The sequence below is a fragment of the Lepidochelys kempii genome, chromosome 1 (genome assembly GCF_965140265.1).
Source record: "Lepidochelys kempii isolate rLepKem1 chromosome 1, rLepKem1.hap2, whole genome shotgun sequence".
NCBI lineage: Eukaryota > Metazoa > Chordata > Testudines > Cheloniidae > Lepidochelys > Lepidochelys kempii.
In genome coordinates this window covers 231,959,413-231,983,723 of record NC_133256.1, presented here as the reverse complement: position 1 = coordinate 231,983,723, position 24,311 = coordinate 231,959,413, and the positions used below count along the sequence as shown (strand labels likewise).

The window sequence follows — 24,311 nt, the reverse complement described above, 5'->3', positions numbered from 1 at the left end:
TGCTTTATAAGTTACTTTTGTTCAAGGTTTCCATTTTTTAGTTTAAAAAGGTATTTTCCTATTAAAATATGACTGAAATTAAGGGTAAAGATGTACAGCAAATATTTGTTAAAAGCCAAAAAAGGTCAATTTGATGATGTGCTGACTGACGGTTAAGAATATGGAATTTTTTTTTTTTAAAGAATTAATTCCAGAAAATAACTTTGAATGGTTTGTCAGATATAAAAAGCCTGCACATTTCCTTTTGATCACTTACACAGTTTATCAGTGGTTAAAAATTAAAAGTGCTTACAATCTTAAAACAGTCTAATTCTATGTATGTGACAATTTCCATCAACAGGTTATGTCGCCTAAAAAAGAAAGCTCAAGCTGAAGCAAATGCAACATCCATCAGTAATCTGTTGCCATTTATGGAATATGAAGTACACACACAGCTAATGAATAAACTTAAATTGAAGGGAATGAATGCTCTGTTCGGTCTGAGGATTCAGATTACAGTGGGTGAAAATATGCTGATGGGCTTGGCAGTAAGTGTTACTTTGAATGCATAAATTAGAATTCTTCATTCTGTTATATTCTGTTCTTCTAATTTCACAAAACTGTTTGTGCCGGTTTTGTATGATGATGGAATTCTGGGCAAATGGAGATATTTAAAAATTATAGTTATAACAAGTGAGATGATGGAAAGAAAGGAGACTGCCACCTTCTTGTTGATAGATCAGAACAGACTTGCCTTGAATACCAGACAAAATAGATTGGACTCTCTTGAAACTGAAGTAGTAGATGAAAGTATCATAAGTACAGGAGGCTTCCCCCAAAATGTCTCAATAGGCATATGCTGTAGAAAAAACATAAATTCCTTTAATGGTTACTGTCAAGATCTGTTTTGACTCCTTAAACTGCATTCCATGTTCATGGTAGATGGGATTTGCCCTCACTGAGTATTTGTAAGTCTTTGGTTATCAGCTAGTAAAAAAGAGGAACCCACAACACTCCAGCCTGTTGCCTCTGATTGTAATACTGATGGCCTCTAATGCCTCTATTACTTTCCATCTAACTATTAACTCTAAAGGAGCTGCATTGTGGTGTTGCATTAGCTTAACTCTACAAGATACTCAACCCTTTTAACTGGACTTACGATGTACTGTTTTTCATAGAGTGAATTTGATGCTGCTTTCTGTTTAGTTTAAAATAAAATACGATTTTTAAAAAAACAAAAAAAAACATTCCAGAATGAATTTTGGAGACCCACTGTGCTGTCCAGACTCTCTTATTTTTCACTAACATTTTATAAATATCCCCTGCACACACATACCTTATAGTATTTGTTTTTAATTCCATACTCTCCTTTTTTTGGCTTTCTGATGGCAGAGAAGTAATGATCAGTAGGTTGAAAGTGTTCCAGGCCTAATTATAAAATGTTGCACCACTGGCATCTCTGCTCTGCCTGTGATGTGTGGGGTTGGGATAGCCAAGCTTTATTCTATCTCTGCCAAGACATCTCAGTGAACAGATGGGCCCTGAGTAGAGGCTCTCAAGCTGTCTACATCCTGATTAACACTTCCAATGAGAAGTTGGCCCAGATGACCTCAGAGGCCATGTTTTTGAATGTGTGAGTCAGCCAACTCCAATGGATGCCAAGAGACGTCACCAACACTAGCCTTTTTAAGTACATATCAGCTGATAGAAGTCTCAAAGCTATCCAGGCCAGCAGTCGAAAACAGGCAAGGATCAGAGGATTCAAGGTTGAACCTCAACTCAGGCCTCAACCTGTGCTTTGTGGGCCAGCCAACAATATGCTGAGCTGCTGCTAAGCACCAATGGAATTTTGCACCAACTCTTTCAAGAACAGTGATGCCTGATATGTCTCATGTCTGATCTTGGATCAAGGTGTTTGGAGCCAGTGAGAAGGTGGCAGTCTCCTTCCTTTCCACCATCTCACTTGTTAATAAAACTATAATTTTTAAATATCTCCATTTGTCCAGAATTCTACCATCATACAAAACTTACACCAACGGTTTTGTGAAATTAGAAGAACATTTTATAAGGTTAGACATCACTGTTCTTGGTGCGGTTGGTGCAAAATTCCATTTGTGGTTAGCAGCAGTTTACTGAATTGTGTGGTCTCCCAGGAAGCACAGATTGAGGCCTGAGTTGAGGTTCAACCTTGACTCCTCTGATCCTTGTCTGTCTTCGACTGCTGGCCTGGCCTGTGTAAAGCTTCCATTAATTCTATGTCTGATGATAGTGGCATTGATAAGTCACGTCACTGGGTCAAGAGTATGTTAGGACCTACTGAACTCCCTGATGTTTTTGTTTCTCTGTCTTACTTCAGCTGTTACGTAGATGTAGGCACTGCATCGCACTAATGACACTGTAATGATTCTGAGTCTGGAGTCTTTGTTTCTGTGAGCATGCCTTGGGCATTGGCAGCGATACCATGTCCCAGTTGTCTTTGCCTGGGTATCTCACATGTGTCAGCTTCAGCAACTTCAACAGTGTACATTCTAGTTTATTATACAAATGCATCCAATACCCAGATATGTTCAGCAGATTGAATGTGTACTTAGGATGAAAGAGATAATGGTAAGATCATAGTAACTGATTTTATCTGTGTATGTGGTGATCCTACGGGTTATCTCTTCAGATTCATTCCAAATCTCCATAGTAGTGAAGCGAGAACCTCATTTTCCCTGTCCTCAGAAGCGAAAATGTGTATGGTGAAACATGTTTTCCTTTTTTAGACTACTGTCTTGACAGATGTTCTTTGTCAGAAATATGAATGTTGTTAAGAAAACAGTTGAAATAACTTAGTCCTGATGTGATTTCAGTCTTTTTTTTATTAAGTTGGTTTGTTGAAAAAACCTGTAAGGTTCTGGTAAATATCTATCTGGCTTTCACACTGTAGAAATTCTTATGAAATAAGCCAGAAAACCTTTCATTTTCTGTTTTTTCATTTGAATAATGAGCAAAAGAGATGCTTCAGTAATCTGACTAGTTTATATACTGATCTGTGACCGTAAAGACAAATTAAAGTCCTTGATACTGGGAAATTTTGATTTTCTAACTTGTTTATGCAAAATGAGTTAATACTAAGGTCTACATCAATGTAACTCCTATTAAAGTTGAGGATAAACTGAATAAATAAATATTTAGCACACTTTTTGTTGTATTGATTACCAGTCACAAATTTTTGGACATGAAACCTTTAGAAAAGAGTAGAGATTTCTGTTCATATATAAGATGAGCTCTTGAATCAAGGAACAAGATTTTCCATAAGGGAGAGTTCCCTCAGATGCTGCAAGGTGTATTGTTTTGAATCTACAAACAATAAAGATGGATTAATTTATTACAGTAGCAGGCCATGACATAAACATACAAATTGTACTGGTGAATACATTAAAATCCTGTGCAGTATTGAAAACTATAACTATTTTAAACCAGTAGAAGTAAAATAAACATTGAAAATAAAACTTTAGAGGGCATATTTTGTTCTTGAACATCTTTCTTGTTTTCTTGCTGACTTTTTTTTTTTTTTTTTAATGAAGTCTGCCACTGGTGTGTATCTGACAGCTTTACCTCCCCCTGGTGGTATTCAGATTGCTGGGAAGACTCCAAATGATGGCACCTATGAACAGCATATTTCTCACATGCAAAAAAAAATAAATGATACAATAGCAAAAAACAAGGAGCTGTATGAGATTAACCCTCCTGTAAGTAAAGTTTATACAACTCTCAAAAAGGAGCATTCTATGTCAAATCCAGTTCATACTAAACTAGAATGGTTACTGATCTATAACTGAAGAGGTTTGATTTGAGTGCATGGTTATTTATCAATATGAAAATCCCCGAACTCTGTCTGAGGCAATCAGAGCAGAGATTTATATAATCACCTTATTGCAGATATGTAAATCTCTCTGATCTGAATGGCTGATGTCTTTAGAATTCCCCATTCATTTGCCCAAATCAGATTCATTATTTCAGGGATTAGGGACTTCTGAGAGCAGTAGCCAGTTGGAGTGTAGCTGTGGAAGGTTAGAAAGCATCTTTCACTCTAATAGTCTGCATGTACTCCTTGTTAACTTGGTAATAACATATCCTTTGGCTTAGAGTTTTTAGCTCCAGCTGTAGTTATAGCCTCATAACCAGGAAGCAATTAATATGGTATACCATGGTTCTATAGGTAAGAGTCCAGTCTAGACTCAAATATGCATAGCCTTCCATGCTTCACAACCTAGCTCCACTGCAGACCATCCTAATAGAGAGAGAGGTTAGTCTGCACAGAGAGCCTCCTGAAATCCTCTATTCTTACATGCTAGGAGTTGAAGAGTAGCTGAAGGGGAGAAAAAATAGTATAAATACGATTTCCATCTCTGTCACTATACAATTCCGTAACTGCCTGGATATTCCTACAGCCCTCCTGCAGGATTAGCTCTTCTCTAGCCCTAAAATAGGGAAGGGACAAGTCCTGGCAGACTTAAAAAATATACATATAAAGAAAAAATATCCCTAATGTTGTATGGAAACTGGGAACATCTACCGTACTCTCTTTCCACTTTGATCCTTCCATTTACATCATTGGAGAAGAATACTGTGGGAGACTTCTGCCCCACCCAAGTATTTTTATATAAGGTGACCTATAGGCTGGCCAGTAACTGTCCCTCTTTCTTAGAACCGTAGGAATTCACTGGTCCCAATACAGAAATAGATTCCAGATTTTTGGACTGTGAAGGGGCTTAACATGTCTTGTTTCTATGGCTAGCTGTCAGTTACAGAGGATCTCATCCTGCCCAAGAGCCAAGCTGAGACTCTGGCAAGAGTGGTGTTCTTGTGCACATGAATGAGCAGTAGGTAGCCACTCCCAAGAAGGAAAATTAATCTTTTTTTGAAATAGATAATCTTTGCAGCTGTGTAGCTGGAGGTGTTGTTGACCACTGTGAGGCAGAAAACATGGAAGTTGCTTTCTGTCAAATAGGGCCCCTAAGCCTGTATCAACAATTCCAATATAAATCCAATTTTTCTATGATTTGTAGCTGCCATTAAAAAAAATTATTCCAGGTCGAAATACTCCATGCAAAGTTTTCTCTTTACCGCTGTCTGATGGTTTTTTAATGCACCCCATTCTCCTTAGTAACTGAGGCTGTTTATGCTACAAGCACTACAGTGGTGCCGCTGCTGCACTGCAGCATGGGCACTTCCTGCATCTACAGAAGAGGTAGTTAATCCGCCACTCTGAGAGGCAGTAACTAGGTCAACGGAAGAGTTCTTCCGTCAGCCTTGCGGCATCTACACGGGTGGCTAGGTCGACCTAACTACAGTGCTCAGGGTGTTAAATTTTTCAGTGTAGACCAGGCCTGAGTGGCCTCTAGGTTAATTAGATTGGCATAGTGAGGTCTCTAATAGGTGTCATGGAGTCTTCGGCTCTTTGGTTACAGGAAGATCTCCGCATTACACAACCTACATAATTTTTTTCAATAGACCAGAATCACTTCACCTTCCCTAGTAAACTGAGAGAGTCTTCAGGAAGATTCCCTAGCAGTTTTTTGTTCTTAACTTTCCTCTTATACAGAAATAAGTAGATATGGTACATCTCATATAATCCTTAATGTATCCAGAAACTTGAGGTAGAATGGATGCAATTACTTTCAGATCTGGTTAACATTACTCATCACTGATAGGGATAGTGTCGATACATTTTATTCCCCTCTCTCAATTTGATGCAGAATATGCAACATCTGTTATTAAAGCTTAGGGGAAACTGACTGGGACAAAAAATTAAAAGAACCAAAAATGTATATCGTGAACAGGATTTTTGTCTTAAACAGTTAGACTTCAGCGGTTCATCTATCATTGTTATTAATAGATCTGACATATTTCTTACAGTCACTGTGTGCATTATCTATGTGTATAATGAAAAATGAGTTTATTTCACTGTTTGTCATTACCAAGGGATGTTGTATAAAACCAGAATTTTTGTATATACAACTTTCTTTAAGTCACCACAATTGGCTGTTGTGGAGCTAATTCTTACTCCTTTCCAGAAGCAGTAATCCTGGTCTGTGATATAAGTAGCAGGAATGATTGACATGAGGGAGATAAATCCTGTATGCATATATCCCTAGTTGTGATAAAGAAAATTCTAAAATAAAAGGGACAGGATGGAATTAAAAGCAGAAAATATGGTTTATATTGTCGACAGAATTATTTCTAAGTAGAATGATATTCAGAATGTTCTGAGTCTTAGAACTATGTTATGGCAAGTTGTTAAATTTTCAAATTAGTTTTAAGAAATGGAGTACATATATGAATTTTATTGTAATACTATTTTCAGGAGATACCTGAGGAAATCATAGGGTCTCCCTTTCCAGAACCAAGACAGCGTTCTAGGCTGCTAAGATCTCAGTCAGAAAGTTCTGATGAAGTTATGGAATTGGACCTTTCACATGGGAAAAAGGATGCTTTTGTCTTGGAGGTAATATCCGTTTCTATGATGCTCATGCTCCTACTTTTCATCCTGAAAAATGTGTGGAAAATAGATAAAGGACCTGTTCATTATTTCCAAAGTATCCTGAATTGTAGAGCAGCTCATTAATTTTTGTATCAATAGAAACTCTTAATTGAAATTGGAAGCTCCCTCTGTTCTTCTTTCCTGTTGTTCTTGAGCACATCTAGTCTGTGCCTATGAACCACATCCTAAAAGATATCCTCCTCTTGGTCATCTATGTCAAGCAGTACCTAGATGCTAATAAAAAGCAAATGGGAGATTCTTTTTCAGCTACATAAAAGACAGGCCATCATCACTGATCCAAGCCTTAAATAGCTTGTATGCTAGCACCTCAGCATTCAGTGTTTGTATCCCGAAAATTCCATTATTTTTGTGATTATTCATACAATTTATTTATTCTTTGCGGCTCCTATTATATTGTCTTTTTTTATGTCTGAGGAGCTAGAATTTTTCGAGTCTAAAATTTTATTAAACTAAATGGCCTTCAGAAAACAGAAGGACTCTGGAGTGCTCTGTCAGGTGAAGAGGTGCATGTTATAACTTAATATTTGAAGTGTACTTGTTTATTCTGAAGCTACATTGCTTGTTAATGAGCATATATTTAAATGAATTAAATACTTTGAAGTACTGTGAGAAGTGTAAAAATAAATTTTGTTTCCCTGAAAGTGCTAAATCAAAAATTATTGAATTTTAAACTTGAAAGTGGTGGTCAGTTGATAATTATAATAAAACTTGAAGAAATAGAGTATTGTTTTTTATTTTAAAAAAATCTTGATTAGTTGTTTTGTATTTTGTTCAGTTTGCCTCTTTATTGATCCAGCTAGTTTTTTCAGAAGTAAATATGAAATTTAAAAACATCGGTATGGTTTTTCAAAACTGGGTGTCTAAGTTTGGGCTAAAGCCCTTATTTAGGAATCTATATAAGTTAACTGATTTTCAAAAGTGCTAAGTACCCAGCAATTCCCAAATTAGTCATTTATTTAGGCGTCTAAATAAATTCACCTATTTAAAAAAAAACACTCGACTTTTGTATCTAGTAATAACTTTGTTGTAGTATTTTTGTCATCTTGACAGTACCAGTGTATTTTATTTGTTTCAGATTGATGATACAGATGCAATGGAAGATGTACATTCTTTACTGACAGATGTTCCACCACCTCCAGGTAGCGTAAACAAAATTCTCATGCTATGTGGTTAAAATTAATAGTTGTATAAACTTCTGGCAGTCTTTTTCACAATATGCTGGATAATAGAGAATTGTTTTATTTCATGCAAGGTCAGAATTGGGGAAAAAAAAATTCCTTGAAATGCAATATTGTGGGTCAAATCTCACAGAGGAAAAATACTTTGTCTCTCTTGAGAATGTGCTGATTGTAACCTGAGGCAAGGAAGATTGATTCCCAATACACTGTTGTGTGCTGATCATCTTTTTGTATCATAACTGGAAATTCAACATGGTAGTCATTTCCTTGTAGAGTGAAAAGTTTCAAAATTCTTGTGTCTTTTGCACTAGTAATTCAGTATCTGCAGATTGTTATATTCTGGATGGCTGAAATGTAGGTAGAGGGTTCACTGAAAGTAGAAGTATTGAGTCAATATATTGCTGCAGTGACTTTAGCCATATAATATGAACTGTCCACTAGATATTGTTTTTTATTCCAGGAATGTTGTTTAAACTGAACAGTATTATTTGTTGGATCTCACGTGTTGTCAAATGTATTTTTTCTTTCAATGTGGCAGCATTCATTTCCACGCCCGTCTCCATATGAAAATCTACTCCTGTCTTCCACTGGAGCTTTCCAAACTGTTTATTTCTATTGAGGAGAGACAGTTCAAGAAGACATGGGTTTCTTAATTATTTCATCCACATCAAGTTTTTCATCCAAATCCACTGTGCTTATTTTCTCTAGAAAGCAGCAGTGTAATAAATAATAGCAAACTGTGTGTGTGTGTGGGAGGGGTACTAATTTCTTCAATACTTGCTAAAGTCCTTGTGAATCTGTAAACATCAGAGTTTAGCACTGAACAAGAGTATTAGATTTTCAGAAATCAATAGATGCTACAAAATGAATTATTGACAGTGTAGCAGAATTGATTCCTCCCACCGTCGAAGGTGACCCGTGGCACCCTCTCTGTGCCAATCAAGTGAGAGCTTATAACCCATAACTGCCACCTTCCGTATTTGTCCATGTTGCCAGCAAAGACGAAGTGTCCTCTTCATATGATGTTGCTGCAATAGCCTGGGCAGTTGATATGGAGGCGCTGCTTTGGCAGTGTGTCAGCGGCCCCCTCTTGACTTCACTGGTTTGGACCAAAGGAAGGCCGGGAGTCCTTTGGAACCAGCTATGCTGAAGGAGTTGCCAGTGCAGAGATCTTCCATCTTCGTGCCTTTCAGGGCTCCGCTTCAAGATTGGTTGTCGGCCACAGCTGAAGGGCCCAGTCTGTCCTGTGTAGATGTCGTTTGCTCATCCACCTTTTGATGGCATTTCCTCCATCAAGGGGAGGCATTTCCCCCACTACCCTTCTCAGGCACTCATCAGCCAGAAGCCATTGGCACTTCCTGAGGTTTCTGAGTTAATTAACCACTGCCCAGCGCTTGGAATTGACCAGTACGGGTTGTACTGCTTATGGTCATAGCGGTAGCAGGTTTTCAATTCTCACCTGCTAGAGCTAGATGTGGAGCCCACTGTAGAAGAGCGAAGCAAGGCCACTGATTTACTGTCAAGTGTCAAGGCTCCTGGAAAAGATGGCCTCAAGTGCCGGAAAGACAGCCTATTACCATATCTTCATCAGGTGCTACTTAAATGCTGGAAAGAGGGTGAGATACCACAAGAGATGCATGATGCAAACATCCTCACTTTATATAAAAATTAAGGCGAAAAGGGCGACTGCAACAACTACAGGGGTATTTCGCTACTAAGTGTAGCAGGAAAAGCTTTCACAGAAGTCATTTTAGTGTGCCTACAAGAGCTGGCGAATCAGTTCTACCCTGAGTCACAGTGTGGATTCAGGGCTAGAAGATCAACTAAAGACATGATATTTTCTCTGCGTCAACTCCAAGAAAAGTGCAGAGAGCAAAACCGAACATTGTACCTTGCCCTTGTGGACCTAACCAAAACATTTGACACGGTCAGCAGAGCAGGTCTGTTTGCAATACTAGAAAAGATAGGGTGCCCACCAAACTTGTTAAGTCTTCTATGTTCATTCCACGACAACATGAGAGCAACTGTCCAGTTTCATGGGTCCACTTCAAACTGCTTTGAGATGAAAAGCAGAGTGAAGCAAGGATGTGTTCTTGCCTCTAGACTCTTTTTTGAAAGCTTCTCGGTACTCTTTCACTATGTGTTTAAGGACATGAAAGATGGAGCGTATCTCCGCACAAGATCAGATGGGAAATTCTTTCAACCAGTCCCGACTTAAGTCAAAAACCAAAGTCAAAAAGGTGCTAATCAGGGAACTTCTATTTGCTGATGCCCTCATAGCCCACAATGAAGATCTACTACAAGAACTTATGGACTGCCTTTCAAGTACCTGTCAGGCACTTGCTTTCACCATCAGCAACAAGAAAACAGTTGTATTCAGACAGGGGGTTCCACAAGATCCTTCAATTATCTTAAATGCAAACAAGCTAGAAGTAGTCCAAAAGTTCAGCTGTGTAGGTTCTGCAGTGACCACCAGCCTCTCACTTGATGAAGAACTAAATGTTTGCATTGGAAAGGCTGCCACCACCTTTAGCAGACTAACTAAAAGAGCATGGAACAACTGAAAGCTTACCATCAAGACCAAAATGCTCGTGTACCAAGCTTGCGTCCTCAGCACTCTCATGTATGGTGAAGAAACATGGACAACTTATGCTCATCAGGAGAAAAGGTTAAATAGTTTCCACGTACGTTGTTTACGCCTCATACTCAACACCAAATGGCAGGATAAGGTCACCAACGCAGAGGTTTTTCGGAGGGCAAATTTACGAAGTGTCACAACCCTGCTCATGCAAAGACGACTGCGCTGGCTGGGCCATCTGAGTAGGTTGGAAGATGGACGCATGCCCAGGGACATGCTATACGGGGAGCTATCAGGGGGAACAAGAACAACAGGACGCCCCAAGCTTCGCTATAAAGATACACACAAGCGAGATATGAAGGAATTTGGAATTGATTCTGACCAATGGGAAATCTTGACAAATGATCGTAACAAGTGGCGCCATCGTCTACATCAGGATATCAAAGTCCATGACAGGAGCTGGCTCCTACAGCTTGAAGAGAAAAGAGCCCATAGGAAGCAAGCAGCTCCCAAACAAGATACATACACTTGCAATAACTGCTAAAGCTCATGCAAATCTCGGATTGGACTATTCAGTCACATGAGACATTGCAAACCATCTACATCAGTGGTCACCAACCAGTAGATCACGATCAACTGGTCGATCTTGGAGCCTCTGCCAGTTGATCGTGATCTCCTGGCCGCTAAAAGCACGTCGGGGCTAAAGCAGAGGCTCCCTGCCTGCCCTGGCTGTGTGCCGCCGCTGGAAGCGGCCAGCACGCTCCTGGGGGTGGGGCAGGGATCTCCGCACGCTGCTTCTGCCTGCAGGCACTGCCCCTGCAGCTCCCATTGGCCAGGAATGGGGAACTGTGGCCAATTGGAGCTGCGGGCGCGGTACTTGCAGGCAGGAGCAGCGTGCAGAGCCACGTGCCCCTCCCAGAGGGGCATGTTGGCCGCCTCCGGGAGCGGCGTGGGGCCAGGGCAGGCAGGAAGCCTGCCTTAGCCCCGCTGCGCCACTGCCCAAGGTAAGTGCTGCCTGGTGGAAGCCCGCATCCCAACCCTGAGCCCCCTCTCAGATCCAGCACCCCATACCCCCTCCTGTACCCCAAGCCCCTGCCCCAGCCCTGAGCTCTCTCCCAGGGCCAGCACCCCAACACTCTGCCCCAGCCCTGAGCCCCCTCCTGCACCCAAACTCCCTCCCAGAGCTTGTACTCCTCTCCCCTCCTACACCCCTGCCCCAGGCTCAGCCCAAAGCCCCCTCCACGCTCTGAACCCATCGGCCCCAACCCCCTGCCCCAGCCCGGTGAAAGTGAGTGAGGGTGGGAGAGAGTGAGCGGGGGTGAGGGCGGGGAATGGAGTGGGCAGGGCTTTGGGGAAGGGGCGGGATAGATCCTGGGTTGCACTTAAATTCAAAAAATGATCTTGTATGTGAAAAGGTTGGAGACTGACTTAAATCATAGTCTGCAATTCCCACTGTCTCTCGCAGACGAAAGGATGCCAACAACAGCAGAATTGATGCTAGAACTTCATATGAGAGATGTTAGTGGTCTATACGTCTATTATTTAGCAACGTTGTTTGTGCAATATATACATTATTAAAACATGTGCTACCTACTACAAAAGGGGTGAGCAAACTTTTTGGTTCTAGGGCCCCATCGGGTACAGAAATTGTATGGAGGGCCGGGTAGAGAAGGCTGGGGAAGGCTATGCCTCCCCAAACAGCGAGGCGTGGTCTGTCCCCCACCCCCATCCAACCCTCCCGACTGCCCCCCAGGACTCCCACATCCTATCCAAACACCCCAGCTCTCTGCCCCTGACCATCCCCCAGGACGCCCATCCCTATCCAACCTCCCCTGCTCCCCACCCCCTGACCACCCCCCTATCCAACCCTCCTTGCTCTCCACGCTCCATGTTACCTGTGGGGTGGGGATAAGGGAGGCTCATTCCTTTCCCTGTGTGTTTCCTCTGCTCATTTTGCTGCTCTCCCTGGCAGTCAGGCAGGGCTTGCTCCCTGTTTGGGCTTGGCTGCTGGGGACAGGGGCCAAGCATGCTGGGAGTGGAGGGGGGCCCTGGCTTGTTCTGCCCCTGTCCCCAGCAGCAGGGCCCAGGCCCCTTGACCGCCCCACTGCTTCTTGCCTCCTACCCCCAATTCCCCCTGCTCCCTGACCGCAACGCCCTGGAGCCCCAGGTCTGGTGGCACTATAGCCATGCCGCCCAGCCAGAGCTGCAGCCATGCTGCCCAGGTGCTGGGGGAACTGTAACTGCAAAGGAGGGGAGCAGAAGGAGAGGGGCCAGGGGCTAGCCTCCGCGTTGCTCACCGCGCTGCCGAGGAATTGGGCTGGCTCCTTCGCAAGCCTGTCCTGACCCTGTTCCCTGGCAGGAGCTCGGGGCCAGAGGGAAGGGTCCTGCGGGCCGGATGTGGTCCACGGGTCGTAGTTTGCCCCCCTCTGTACTACAACGTTGTGATTGTTTCTTCTTTGGAAAAAATTATTCCTACCTTTTGATTCTCAATTGCAAACAATCTTTTTTTTTGCTTGGGGTTTTTTGGGGTTTTTTTCTGGTTTCAGTGTCTCTTTTCCAAAAAGTTGTATTTTCGTTTTATTCTTTGAAGCAGCACTTATTTGTTTTCCAAAATTCCGGTTGGTTTTCTTTTTTCTTCTTCTCTCAATCTCGGTTAGTTCAAATTTTTTTTCTTCATGTGTATTAATATAGTTAATACAGAAATGTATATTTAAAATAAAATTCTTTAAGACCAATTTCCTTACTATAGGATCCAGCAACCAACAATACATTGTTCCTCATGGAACTTCAGTATTCGGGGCTGCAGCTCCATTATAAACTTCATTTTAATAGCAAACAGCTAGTTACAACATACTCACCTTTTAGCTTTCAAGAATATCTTTGTAGAAAAGAATGGCAGTTATTCTTCATAGATGTGAAATGTCATCTTCATGTTGTGACACATAGTAGTCTTTTATCATGCCTTCCAGCTTGCTTATATTCATGGTATCCATAGTATCCACTCATGTATGAACTTTGACATGCAGTTGCAGGGCTTGTTCTAAATTTCTTTTAAGTACAGGTGAGTCGCATCATACGCGCATTTAACTTACACAAATTCAACTATAAGCACTTGACAAAAAAAAACAAGATACCTGTAAATAGTGCGGGCAATTCCGCCCACCATTGCACTCAATGAGCGTATGGCCCAGAGTGAGCGTGTGATGGGAGACATGAATCTGCTGGTCCCTCAGTCGGTCTCAGTTCCCACATGCCTCTCATAGCGTGAGCATCTTTGCTGCACTGAGTGTGATTCTAGTGTTTAAAGAAAAGGAGTACTTGTGGCACTTTAGAGACTAACCAATTTATTTGAGCATGAGCTTTCGTGAGCTACAGCTCACTTCATCGGATGCATAAAGTGGAAAATACAGTGAGGAGATTTATATACACACAGACCACGAAAAAATGCACATTGTAAGGAGAGTGATCACTTAAGATGAGCTGTTCCCAGCAGGAGAGTGGGGTTGGGGGAAAAAAAAACCTGTTGAAGTGATAATCAAGGTGGGCCATTTCCAGCACATTTCCAAGAGTTAACAAGAACGTCTGAGGAACAGTGGGGGGGAGGAATAAACAAGGGGAAATAGTTTTACTTAGTATAATGACTCAACCACTCCCAGTCTCTATTCAAGCCTAAATTAATTGTACCCAATTTGCAAATTAATTCCAATTCAGCAGTCTCTCGTTGGAGTCTGTTTTCGAAGTTTTTTTTGTTGAAGGATAGTCACTTTGAGATCAGAAATCAAGTGACCACAGAGATTGTCTTGTTTTGTGAGGCATTTTTTGGCAAATGAAAAAAGATTAATATACAAATTACGGTAATGAAGCTTTATACTTTTAAGAATATTTATTTACTAATGCTTCACATTTTTGCTGCTGTGTAGGTTTTTAAACTTTGGTCTATATTATGAAATACGTTATTTTTAGAAAGCTGGTATATTTCTTTAGTACTGCTTGTATGTTTTTAAGTTTATGCATTGCAATATTTGAAAAAAGTACTGTGGAAAGTTAATTTAGCTTTTGGGAAACTCTGCACTACTTCATGCACAGCACATTATATAACTCTGTGAATATTTTCTGTAACAGGCTTCTACAGTTGTAACACAGAAATTATGCCTGGCATAAATAACTGGACTTCTGATATACAGGTAAAGTTGTTTTTAAAAACAAAAAGACCTTTTAAAACCAAACTTGTATACAAATATACTGTTGACATTGCAATAGATTTTTGAGAGTAGCTGTACTCTGAAAAATGAAAAATGACACCCCCTTACTCAACATATCCATTCCTGTTTGTTTAAACAGATATAACTGAGTTGTGACAAAAATAAGTTTTTATTGCTTTCTACTCCTGTTGCATTGCAGAATCAGTTCAGCCAAGAAAGTGTGAGCTGTATTGTGCATAGTCAACAGAATAGCTTTTAGAAGATCAACTTAGTTGTACCTGTGCAATTCCTTTCAAGGTAAAGGGGTTGCATGGGTGTAACTATGGGTATGATTTGGCCCGCAGAACCTGGTTTGCTGTTGAAGAGTGACATGGTAAGAACCAGGGCTGGCTTTCAAGCCCCCGATGAGGTTGAATACTTAAGCTTATGTTTAAAAAAAAAAAGTTGTATTTTTGAGAGAGTCACCCTTTGTGTGATCATAGACTTTCACTTCTGTTTCTTCCTCTTTCTCTATTAACCATGACTACTACTGCTGATTAATGTCTTTAATCGATTGCTCTGTTCCCACTATTGCAACATATAGATTTAAAATTGAGGAAGATTAAAACTATACACTTTTATGTTTCTGCTTCAGATGTTCACCTCAGTAAGAGTATCCAGATTAAGTAACATTAACCTGACAAATCAAACACTTAACAAGAACTTTAATGATCTCTGTGAGAATCTGCTTAAGGTAAGAGTTCTAGTTTCCAGATGTGTGCATTTATTTAATTCGAGGTAACATGGAATTTAGGTTACATTGCAAACAACATTTTTTAGGCTTACCTTTCAAAATTATAGACTTGTTTTAGGTTGCATATGTAATTAGTTCCTGAGCAGCTCTACAAATATTTAAAATGCTGGCTATATGATGCTAATAGCTCCTGAGACACATCAAATCAGAATAAAATCTTTGACGCAGCATGTTATAAAAATAACAATATTAAGCTATTGCACAGAGCAGACAACATACCATAAACCTTTAAACCTCAAATGAAATCACTAATTGAGTCTTAAATAAGAGAAAATAATAGGGTAATTATTTTTACTGCAAAAAAGAAATCCAGAATAAACCAAATATAGAATTAACATTTTTTTAGAATAACACAAATAATGTATTGTATTCAACAGAGTCTGTATTTTAAGCTACGATCTATGATTCCCTGCTGCCTTTGTCATGTAAATTTTACAGTGGCTCTTCCAGAGGATGAAGTAATTCAGGTAACTGATTTTTTTCATTTGTTGTTAATGCCACCATGTTTTCTGATTACATTAGATCTTGCAACATAAACTAGATTAGATTGAGTCACTAGTATGCTGAGGGAGCTTTAAGGAAGAACTGTGTGCCACAAGATGTGTTCATTCAGCTGTTCACGCTCTCCCTCTGATTATATGAAACAGCACCACAGCATGTTATTGTGCTGATGGAATGCCATCTTTCCAATGAAATATGAAATGGAAGGTCCTGACTAGTTGCCTTTAAAGGTGCCCCATGGCACATACAATAAAAATATGGCTGCTTAATCCACCATCCTTTACAAATTCTAAATTTGGTAACTTTGTTTTGACTACCTAATTTTTTCTTGCAGTTTCAAGAGGATGCAGTTTATTTCTTCACTTACTTTTAATACATTGTGTGTTTTGTTGGCGTAAGCTATTAAGTAGCTCCTCTGTTTGCAACAAAAGTGTGGCTTCATTTCTGTGGCTGGGGAAAAATTCCTTTATATTCCTTGCCTACCTCACAAAGTACCGTGAGGCTCAACTCATATTTATAAGATGCTTTGCAATCCTCTGATGAAAGGCAAAGAATTGATGAAAATACAAAATCCTAATTATGTTTTGGTTTTGTTCACACACACTTTTTTTAAAAAAAAAAAACTTGGCTCAAATATTGTTAGGTGGCTCTTTTGACAACAGATCCTAGCCAATATCAGCTCTTAGACCATCTCTGCCATGGAAGGTTGTTTTATATAACATCTGCTGTGTTTCTTCATTCCAGCAATGACTGCCATTTTGTTAGCTTCTAATTACTACTGTCAAAGTCAGATTCAAGACTCACTGAATTTGTCAGACAACTCTGTTTATTAGCAAAGCACTTTGCCAATGCACCCAGATATATGTGAGCCTCCTACAAAAAGCTCAAGCCAACCCATTTATACAGACAAGCCAAAGCCAATCCAACATAGGAGACAAAAGGAAGCAGAAACTGACAAATATACATACATATCTTATTTGCATACTAACGTTTACCGATCTCCTAGCTCAGTAGGAGCTCTAAGTTAATTAGTTTGAGGACCCATTGTCTCACACTCCTTAATGTTTCTCTTCATGACAACTATATTTCAACAAATCTTTCAAGCAGCATTTCTTTAATGAATTATAATTTCAATATAATTAATTCTACTTTCACACTACGATTAAGGGTCTCAAACGTTATTTATATAGAACATTGCCATTAATGGGTTATGGTATTTCATAGGTATCTCTTGTCACAAAACAGTACCTTGAATATAGTTAACAAAAATGTAAGTGCTGCGAAAAAACAAACAACTTATTTCTACTCCCAATAACATGCATGATGTAAATTTTCCCCATAGCAGAATGTTAATTTTGGCAAAGCTTTTGGAAGATTGTACAAGAGAGATTTTATAGTAACAATATGTACTGTATCTTTTGATTGCAGGTCACAGTCACAGCAGTTGCAATAACATTTGACAAAAATCAGGCTTTACAAACCAGTAAAGTCCCTGCAGAAAAAACATTGCAAAGGGGTAAGAATTTTGAGGGAGGCGAAATGATCAATTCTTGATAATTGTTTGTATAGGAAAGATGTTTAATGTGTAGTGGATGATATCATTTTAGTTTATCAATTCAACCACACGCTTCTTCACTGGAGAACTCTCTCTAGTCAACAGACCTGAAACTATATGAAAGAAATTCTTAACCTTATTCCATGCTCCAGTTTTTTAAACAAACTTTTTAATGGATTCTAAAGAATAAGTGGTCTACACATGCATTTTCCTGCTGCCACTGTGCTTTGGAAAAAAGGACGTATTTATCATAGAATACTTGTGCTTATTCTTATAAATTGCAGAATCTTTTCATAAGATTTTAGGAAATTCATTATTCACAATACTTAGAAAACTAGGCTAACTGACTTTTTGGAACTCAGTGAAGTGTAAGACATTCTGAAGGGAGTGGAGAAGATTTATGCAATTTATGTATGAGCTTGCTAAAAGAGCATCCATGCTAAACTGAGGAAGAATGCATGTTCTAAAGAAATTTAGGTAGACTTTATTTAAACTATTAATGATGGAAGTTGATAAGGGGCTACAGAGCCCTGAACCTCGAGTTCACTGGTTTAAATCTAGATCAGTTCAACAGTAACTGAAAATAGTTACCTTTTTATGGCTGTTCAATAACCAATGTGAATTAAACTGATAATTTCAGTCTGGTTCCTGGCACTGAAGTGTTGAGTTCAGGTCACAATTGATATCCTCTCTGCAAAAATGGACTGAGCTTGGAGGTTTGAATTCTTTTCTCACTTCTTGAAATGGCCTTTCGAAGCTGAGTTTGCAAGCGTTCAAGTCATTAACTGGCCGGTTGAGGGGGCTTTCTTCTGCCTCTGTGTTATTTATCTTGTTTGGATAGTGAACTTAAGCATCCAGGCCTATCCAGCTTCTTTCACTAGCACTAAATAGATAGAACCACCAGGTATCAATAGGAATTTTATTTAATAGGAAAATATAAGAAAAACCGACTGTTGGATACAGTTAACTTAGTTAAGGCAGACCTAAAGCAGTTGGGTTGGTTTTCCTGAAATATTCCTATTTAAGTTAAGCCCTATTGAGTGGAATTCAGATTCCGTCCAAGTAGTTTTGCAGCTGTATTTATTAGCAAACGTCTAATTGCTTATCTGCACTCAAAAGTCCATCACTGTGTATTTATGTTGAATAAATGTGTTCTAGTCAGTCCTTACTAAATTAAAACTTACTTATATTGGCAAGATTTGGGGGTTTTGGTTAAATATCTGTTTTATGTATGTGTGTATTTCTTCTTTGTTGAAGCCTCTACAGATAATGAAGAGCAGCTACAATTTCCACTGGAACTTTGCTCTGATCCTCTTGTTTCTCAACCATTCTCACCAGCTAAAGGTTGGTTAAATGAAAAGAAAAAATAATCCTGTACGGTGTTCCACTCACTCACTCCCTCATTGCTGGTGGTTTGTATTCTTTTGAAAGCAGCTATGTACCATGCTTTGACATTCTGTGCTACCTCAGATATAATGAAACGCTTTGCCCTTCAGTCAGATTTCTCAAGCATTAGATAAGAAGGATTGGTAAGCACACTTCTCTCCTCTTCCTTTGTCCTCTCACTTGTTACTTAACAAGAATTTTCCATCTTCTGCTCCATTTATTGTATTTAAATCATCATAAGTGGAATCTTTGTCCCTATGCAGCATTTAGTTTATTGGACTTCTGTAGCCCTGTCCTGTGCTGCCTTGTTTCTTCAAGTAGCGCATGTAAAATGACTGCCCACAATACCAGACTCAGAAATTCAAATAGTGTTAATAAAATGTATCTCTCAGTCTATTCTGGGCAAAGAATGTTTTATCATGTGAACTTTGACTGTTGGGCTGAGAAAAATGGATTACTATTTTCCTTGAACAATTTTTTAACGGAAGGGTGTTCGTTACTTAAGAGGGAGTAAGTGAAAGGAAACTAAGGCTATGTCTACACTACGAAATTAGGTCGAATTTATAGACGTCTGTTTTTAGAAATCGTTTTTATATAGTTGATTGTGTGTCTCCCCCACACAAAATGCTCTAAGTGCATTAACTCGGAAGAGTGCTTCCACAGTACCGAGGCTAGCGTCGACTTCCGGAGTGTTGCACTGTGGGTAGCTATCCCAGAGTTCCCGCAGTCTCCGCTACCCATTGGAATTCTGGGTTGAGATCCCAATGCCTGATGGGGCAAAAAACATTGTCGCGGATGGTTCTGGGTACATGTCATCAGGCCCTCCTTCCCTCCCTCCCTCTGTGAAAGCAACGGCAGACAATCATTTCGCGCCTTTTTTCCTGAGTTACCTGTGCAGACACCATACCACGGCAAGCATGGAGCCCGCTCAGCTCACTGTCACCGTATGTCTCCTGGGTGCTGGCAGAAGTGGTACTGCATTGCTACACAACAGCAGCAACCCATTGCCTTGTGGCGGCAGACGGTACAATAGGACTGGTAGCCATCATCATCATGGCCGAGGTGCTCCTGGCCGCTTCGGTCAGGAGCGCCTGGGCAGACATGGGTGCAGGGACTAAATTAGGAGTGACTCGACCAGGTCATTCTCTTTAGTCCTGCAGGCAGTTCTACTGTACCATCTTATGGTGAGCAAGCAGGAAATATGGATGGCTAGCAGTCCTATTGTACCATCTTTTGCCGGGCAGGCAGGAGATGAGGATGGCTACCAGTCCTATTGTACCATCTTCTGCCGAGCAGCCAAGAGATGTGGATGGCTTGCAGTCCTTCTGCACCGTCTGCTGCCAGCCAAAGATGTAAAAGATAGATGGAGTGGATCAAAACAAGCAATAGGCCAGATTTGTTTTGTATTCATTTGCTCCCCCCCTCCCTCCCTCCGTGAAGTCCTGCCTGAAATACGAGAGGGAGGGATAGCTTAGTGGGTTGAGCATTGGCCTGCTAAACCCAGGGTTTTGAGTTCAGTCCTTGAGGGGGCCATTCTGTGTGACAATTGTTTTTGTTTCTCCTTGATGTAAAGCCACCGCCTTTGTTGATTTTAATTCCCTGTAAGCCAACCCTGTAAGCCATGTCGTCAGTCGCCCCTCCCTCCATCAGAGCAACAGCAGACAATCGTTCCGCACCTTTTTTCTGTGCAGACGCCACACCACGGCAAGTATGGAGTCCGCTCAGCTCACTTTGGAAATTAGGAGCACATTAAACACCACACGCATTATCCAGCAGTGTATGCAGCACCAGACCTGGCAAAGCGAAACCGGGCGAGTAGGCGACATCAGCGTGGTGACGAGAGTGATGGGGACATGGACACAGACTTCTCTCAAAGCATGGGCCCTGGCAATGCAGGCATCATGGTGCTAATGGGGCAGGTTCATGCCGTGGAATGCCGATTCTGGGCCCGGGAAACAAGCATAGACTAGTGGGACCCCATAGTGTTGCAGGTCTGGGATGAGTCCCAGTGGCTGTGAAACTTTCGCATGCGTAAGGGCACTATCATGGAACTTTGTGTCTTGCTTTCCCCTGCTCTGAAGCGCATGAATACCAAGATGAGAGCAACCCTCACAGCTGAGAAGCGAGTGGCAATAGCCCTGTGGAAGCTTGCAACACCAGACAGCTACCGGTCAGTCGGGAATCAATTTGGAGTGGGCAAACCAACTGTGGGGGCTGCTGTGATGCAAGTAGCCAACGCAATCAAAGTTCTGCTGATATCAAGGGTAGTGACCCTGGGAAATGTGCTGGTCATAGTGGATGGCTTTGCTGCAATGGGATTCCCTAACTGTGGTGGGGCCATAGACGGAACCCATATCCCTGTCTTGGCACCGGAGCACCAAGCCGGCGAGTATGTAAACCGCAAGGGGTACTTTTCAATGGTGCTGCAAGCACTGGTGGATCACAAGGGACGTTTCACCAACATCAACATGGGATGGCCAGGAAAGGTACATGACGCTCGCATCTTCAGGAACTCTGGTCTGTTTCAAAAGCTGCAGGAAGGGACTTCATTCCCAGACCAGAAAATAACCATTGGGGATGTTGAAATGCCTATAGTTATCCTTGTGGACCCAACCTACCCCTTAATGCCATGGCTCATGAAGCCGTACACAGGCAGCCTGGACAGTAGTCAGGAACTGTTCAACTATAGACTGAGCAAGTGCAGAATGGTGGTAGAATGTGCATTTGGACGTTCAAAGGCGCGCTGGCGCAGTTTACTGACTCGCTTAGATCTCAGCGAAACCAATATTCCCACTGTTATTACTGCTTGCTGTGCGCTCCACGATATCTGTAAGAGTAAGGGGAAGACGTTTATGGTGGGGTGGGAGGTTGAGGCAAATCGCCTGGCTGCTGGTTACGCGCAGCCAGACACCAGGGCGGTTAGAAGAGCACAGGAGGGTGCGGTGCGCATCAGAGAAGCTTTGAAGACCAGTTTCATGACTGGCCAGGCTACGGTGTGAAAGTTCTGTTTGTTTCTCCTTGATGAAACCCCCCGCCCCTTGGTTCACTCTACTTCCCTGTAAGCTAAGCACCCTCCCCTCCTCCCTTCAATCGGCACTTGCAGAGGCAATAAAGTCATTCTTGCTTCACATTCATGCATTCTTTATTAATTCATCACGCAAATAGGGGGATAACTGCCAAGGTAGCCTTGGGGGGGGGGGTGGAGGAGAGAAGCACCGGGAGGGGGATAACTGCCAAGGTAGCCTGGGAGGGGTGGTGGAGGAGGGAAGGACAAGGTGACACAGCACTTTAAAAGTTTAAAACTTATTGAATGCCAGCCTTTTGTTGCTTGGGCAGTCCTCTCGGGTGGAGTGGCTGGGTGGCCGGAGGCCCCCCCACCGCATTCTTGGGCGTCTGGGTGAGGAGGCTATGGAACTTGGGGAGGAAGGTGGTTGGTTACACAAGGGCTGTAGCGGCGGGCTGTGCTCCTGCTGCCTTTCCTGCAGCTCAGCCATATGCTGGAGCGCATTAGTTTGATCCTCCAGCACCCTCAGCATTGAATCCTGCCTCCTCTCATCACGCTGCCGCCACCTTTCAGCTTCAGCCCTTTCTTCAGCCCGCCACTTACTCTCCTCAGCCCACCTCTCCTCCCGGTCGTTTTGTGCTTTCCTGCAGTCTGACATTGTGTACCTCTGCGCATTCGTCTGTGCTCTGTCAGTGTGGGAGGACAGCATGAGCTCAGAGAATATTTCATCACGAGTGCGGTTTTTTCGCCTTCTAATCTTCACTAGCCTCTGGGAAGGAGAAGATCCTGTGATCATTGAAACACATGCAGCTGGTGGAGAAAAAAAAAAAGGGACAGTGGTATTTAAAAAGACACATTTTATGGAACTATGGTACACTCTTTCACGGTAAACCTTGCTGTTAACATTACATACACAGCACATGTGCTTTCGTTATAAGGTCGCATATTGCCTCCACCCACCACGTGGCTAGCCCCTCACCCCTCCCTGTGGCTAACAGCAGGGAACATTTCTGTTCAGCCACAGGCAAACAGCCCAGCAGGAACGGGCACCTCTGAATGTCCCCTTAAGAAAAGCACCCTATTTCAACCAGGTGACCATGAATGATATCACTCTCCTGAGGATAACACAGAGAGATAAAGAACGGATGTTGTTTGAATGCCAGCAAACATGCACTGCAATGCTTTGTTCTACAGTGATTCCTGAGTAGGTGCTACTGGCCTGGTGTGGTAAAGTGTCCTACCATGGTGGACGGAATAAGGCTGCCCTCCCCAGAAACCTTTTGCAAAGGCTTTGGGAGTACATCTAGGAGAGCCGCAAATGCCAGGGCAAATTAATCCTTAAACATGCTTGCTTTTAAACCGTGTATAGTATTTTAAAAGGTACGCTCACCAGAGATCCCTTCTCCGCCTGGCGGGTCTGGGTGGCAGCCTTGGGTGGGTTCGGGGGGTACTGGCTCCAGGTCCAGGGTGAGAAACAGTTCCTGGCTGTCAGGAAAACCGGTTTCTCCGCTTGCTTGCTGTGAGCTATCTACAACTTCACCATCGTCATCTTCCTTGTCCCCAAAACCTGCTTCTGTGTTGCCTCCATCTCCATTGAAGGAGTCAAACAACATGGTAGTGGTGACTGAACCCCCTAAAATGGCATGCAGCTCATCATAGAAGCAGCATGTTTGAGGCTCTGACCCGGAGCGGCCATTTGCTTCTCTAGTTTTCTGGTAGGCTTTCCTCAGCTCCTTAAGTTTCACGCAGCACTGCTTCAGGTCCCTGTTATGGCCTCTGTCCTTCATGCCCTGGGAGATTTTGACAAATGTTTTGGCATTTTGAAAACTGGAACAGAGTTCTGATAGCACGGATTCCTCTCCCCATACAGCGATCAGATCCCGTACCTCCCGTTCGGTCCATGCTGGAGCTCTTTTGCGATTCTGGGACTCCATCATGGTCACCTCTGCCGATGAGCTCTGGCCAACATGGCAAGCTGCAGGTGACCATGCAAACAGGAAATTGAAATTCAAAAGTTTGCGGGCCTTTTCCTGTCTACCTGGCCAGTGCATCTGAGTTGAGAGTACTGTCCAGAGCGGTCACAATGGAGCACTCTGGGATAGCTCCCGGAGCCAATACCATCTAATTGCGTCCACAGTACCCCAAATTCGACCCAGCAAGACCGATTTAAGTGCTAATCCCCTTGTCGGGGGTGGAGTAAGGAAATCGATTTTAAGAGCCCTTTAGGTCAAAAAAAGGGCTTCATTGTGTGGACGGGTGCAGGGTTAAATCGATTTAACACTGCTAAATTTCGACCTCAACTCCTAGTGTAGACCAGGGCTTAAGGTTCCCTGACAAATGGCTATTATGTTGCTGTTTAGTGGTGCTTTCCATTGTTAAACAGCTATTGCATTCTACCTCAAAGGTAGTTGCATTTCAACAATGGATGAAGTGTTTCCTGTATAAGTGTATTAAAGGGTCAGATTGTCAGCTCCTGTAAATCAGTTCCATTTACTTCAGTATGTGTAGTAGCTGAGATTCTGGCCCAAATTGTTTTGGAATGAAATAAGTTTAATAAACGAAGGAGATCACTGTTTATTATGAAC

General features: G+C 41.9%; 1 protein-coding gene across 20 annotated transcripts in view; it reads left to right on the top strand.

Annotated features, from left to right (window-relative positions):
- Positions 1-24,311, top strand: part of C2CD5 (C2 calcium dependent domain containing 5) — a 134,842-nt gene that overhangs the window by 92,288 nt on the left and 18,243 nt on the right. For all 20 annotated transcript variants that reach the window (XM_073318152.1, XM_073318105.1, XM_073318106.1 and 17 more), the window contains 9 exons: positions 341-527; positions 3,549-3,713; positions 6,332-6,472; positions 7,605-7,668; positions 14,408-14,469; positions 15,122-15,220; positions 15,658-15,747; positions 17,210-17,297; positions 18,594-18,680. In XM_073318152.1, coding sequence (XP_073174253.1) covers positions 341-527; positions 3,549-3,713; positions 6,332-6,472; positions 7,605-7,668; positions 14,408-14,469; positions 15,122-15,220; positions 15,658-15,747; positions 17,210-17,297; positions 18,594-18,680 — 983 coding nt within the window. The remainder of the gene's footprint in view (positions 1-340; positions 528-3,548; positions 3,714-6,331; positions 6,473-7,604; positions 7,669-14,407; positions 14,470-15,121; positions 15,221-15,657; positions 15,748-17,209; positions 17,298-18,593; positions 18,681-24,311) is intronic.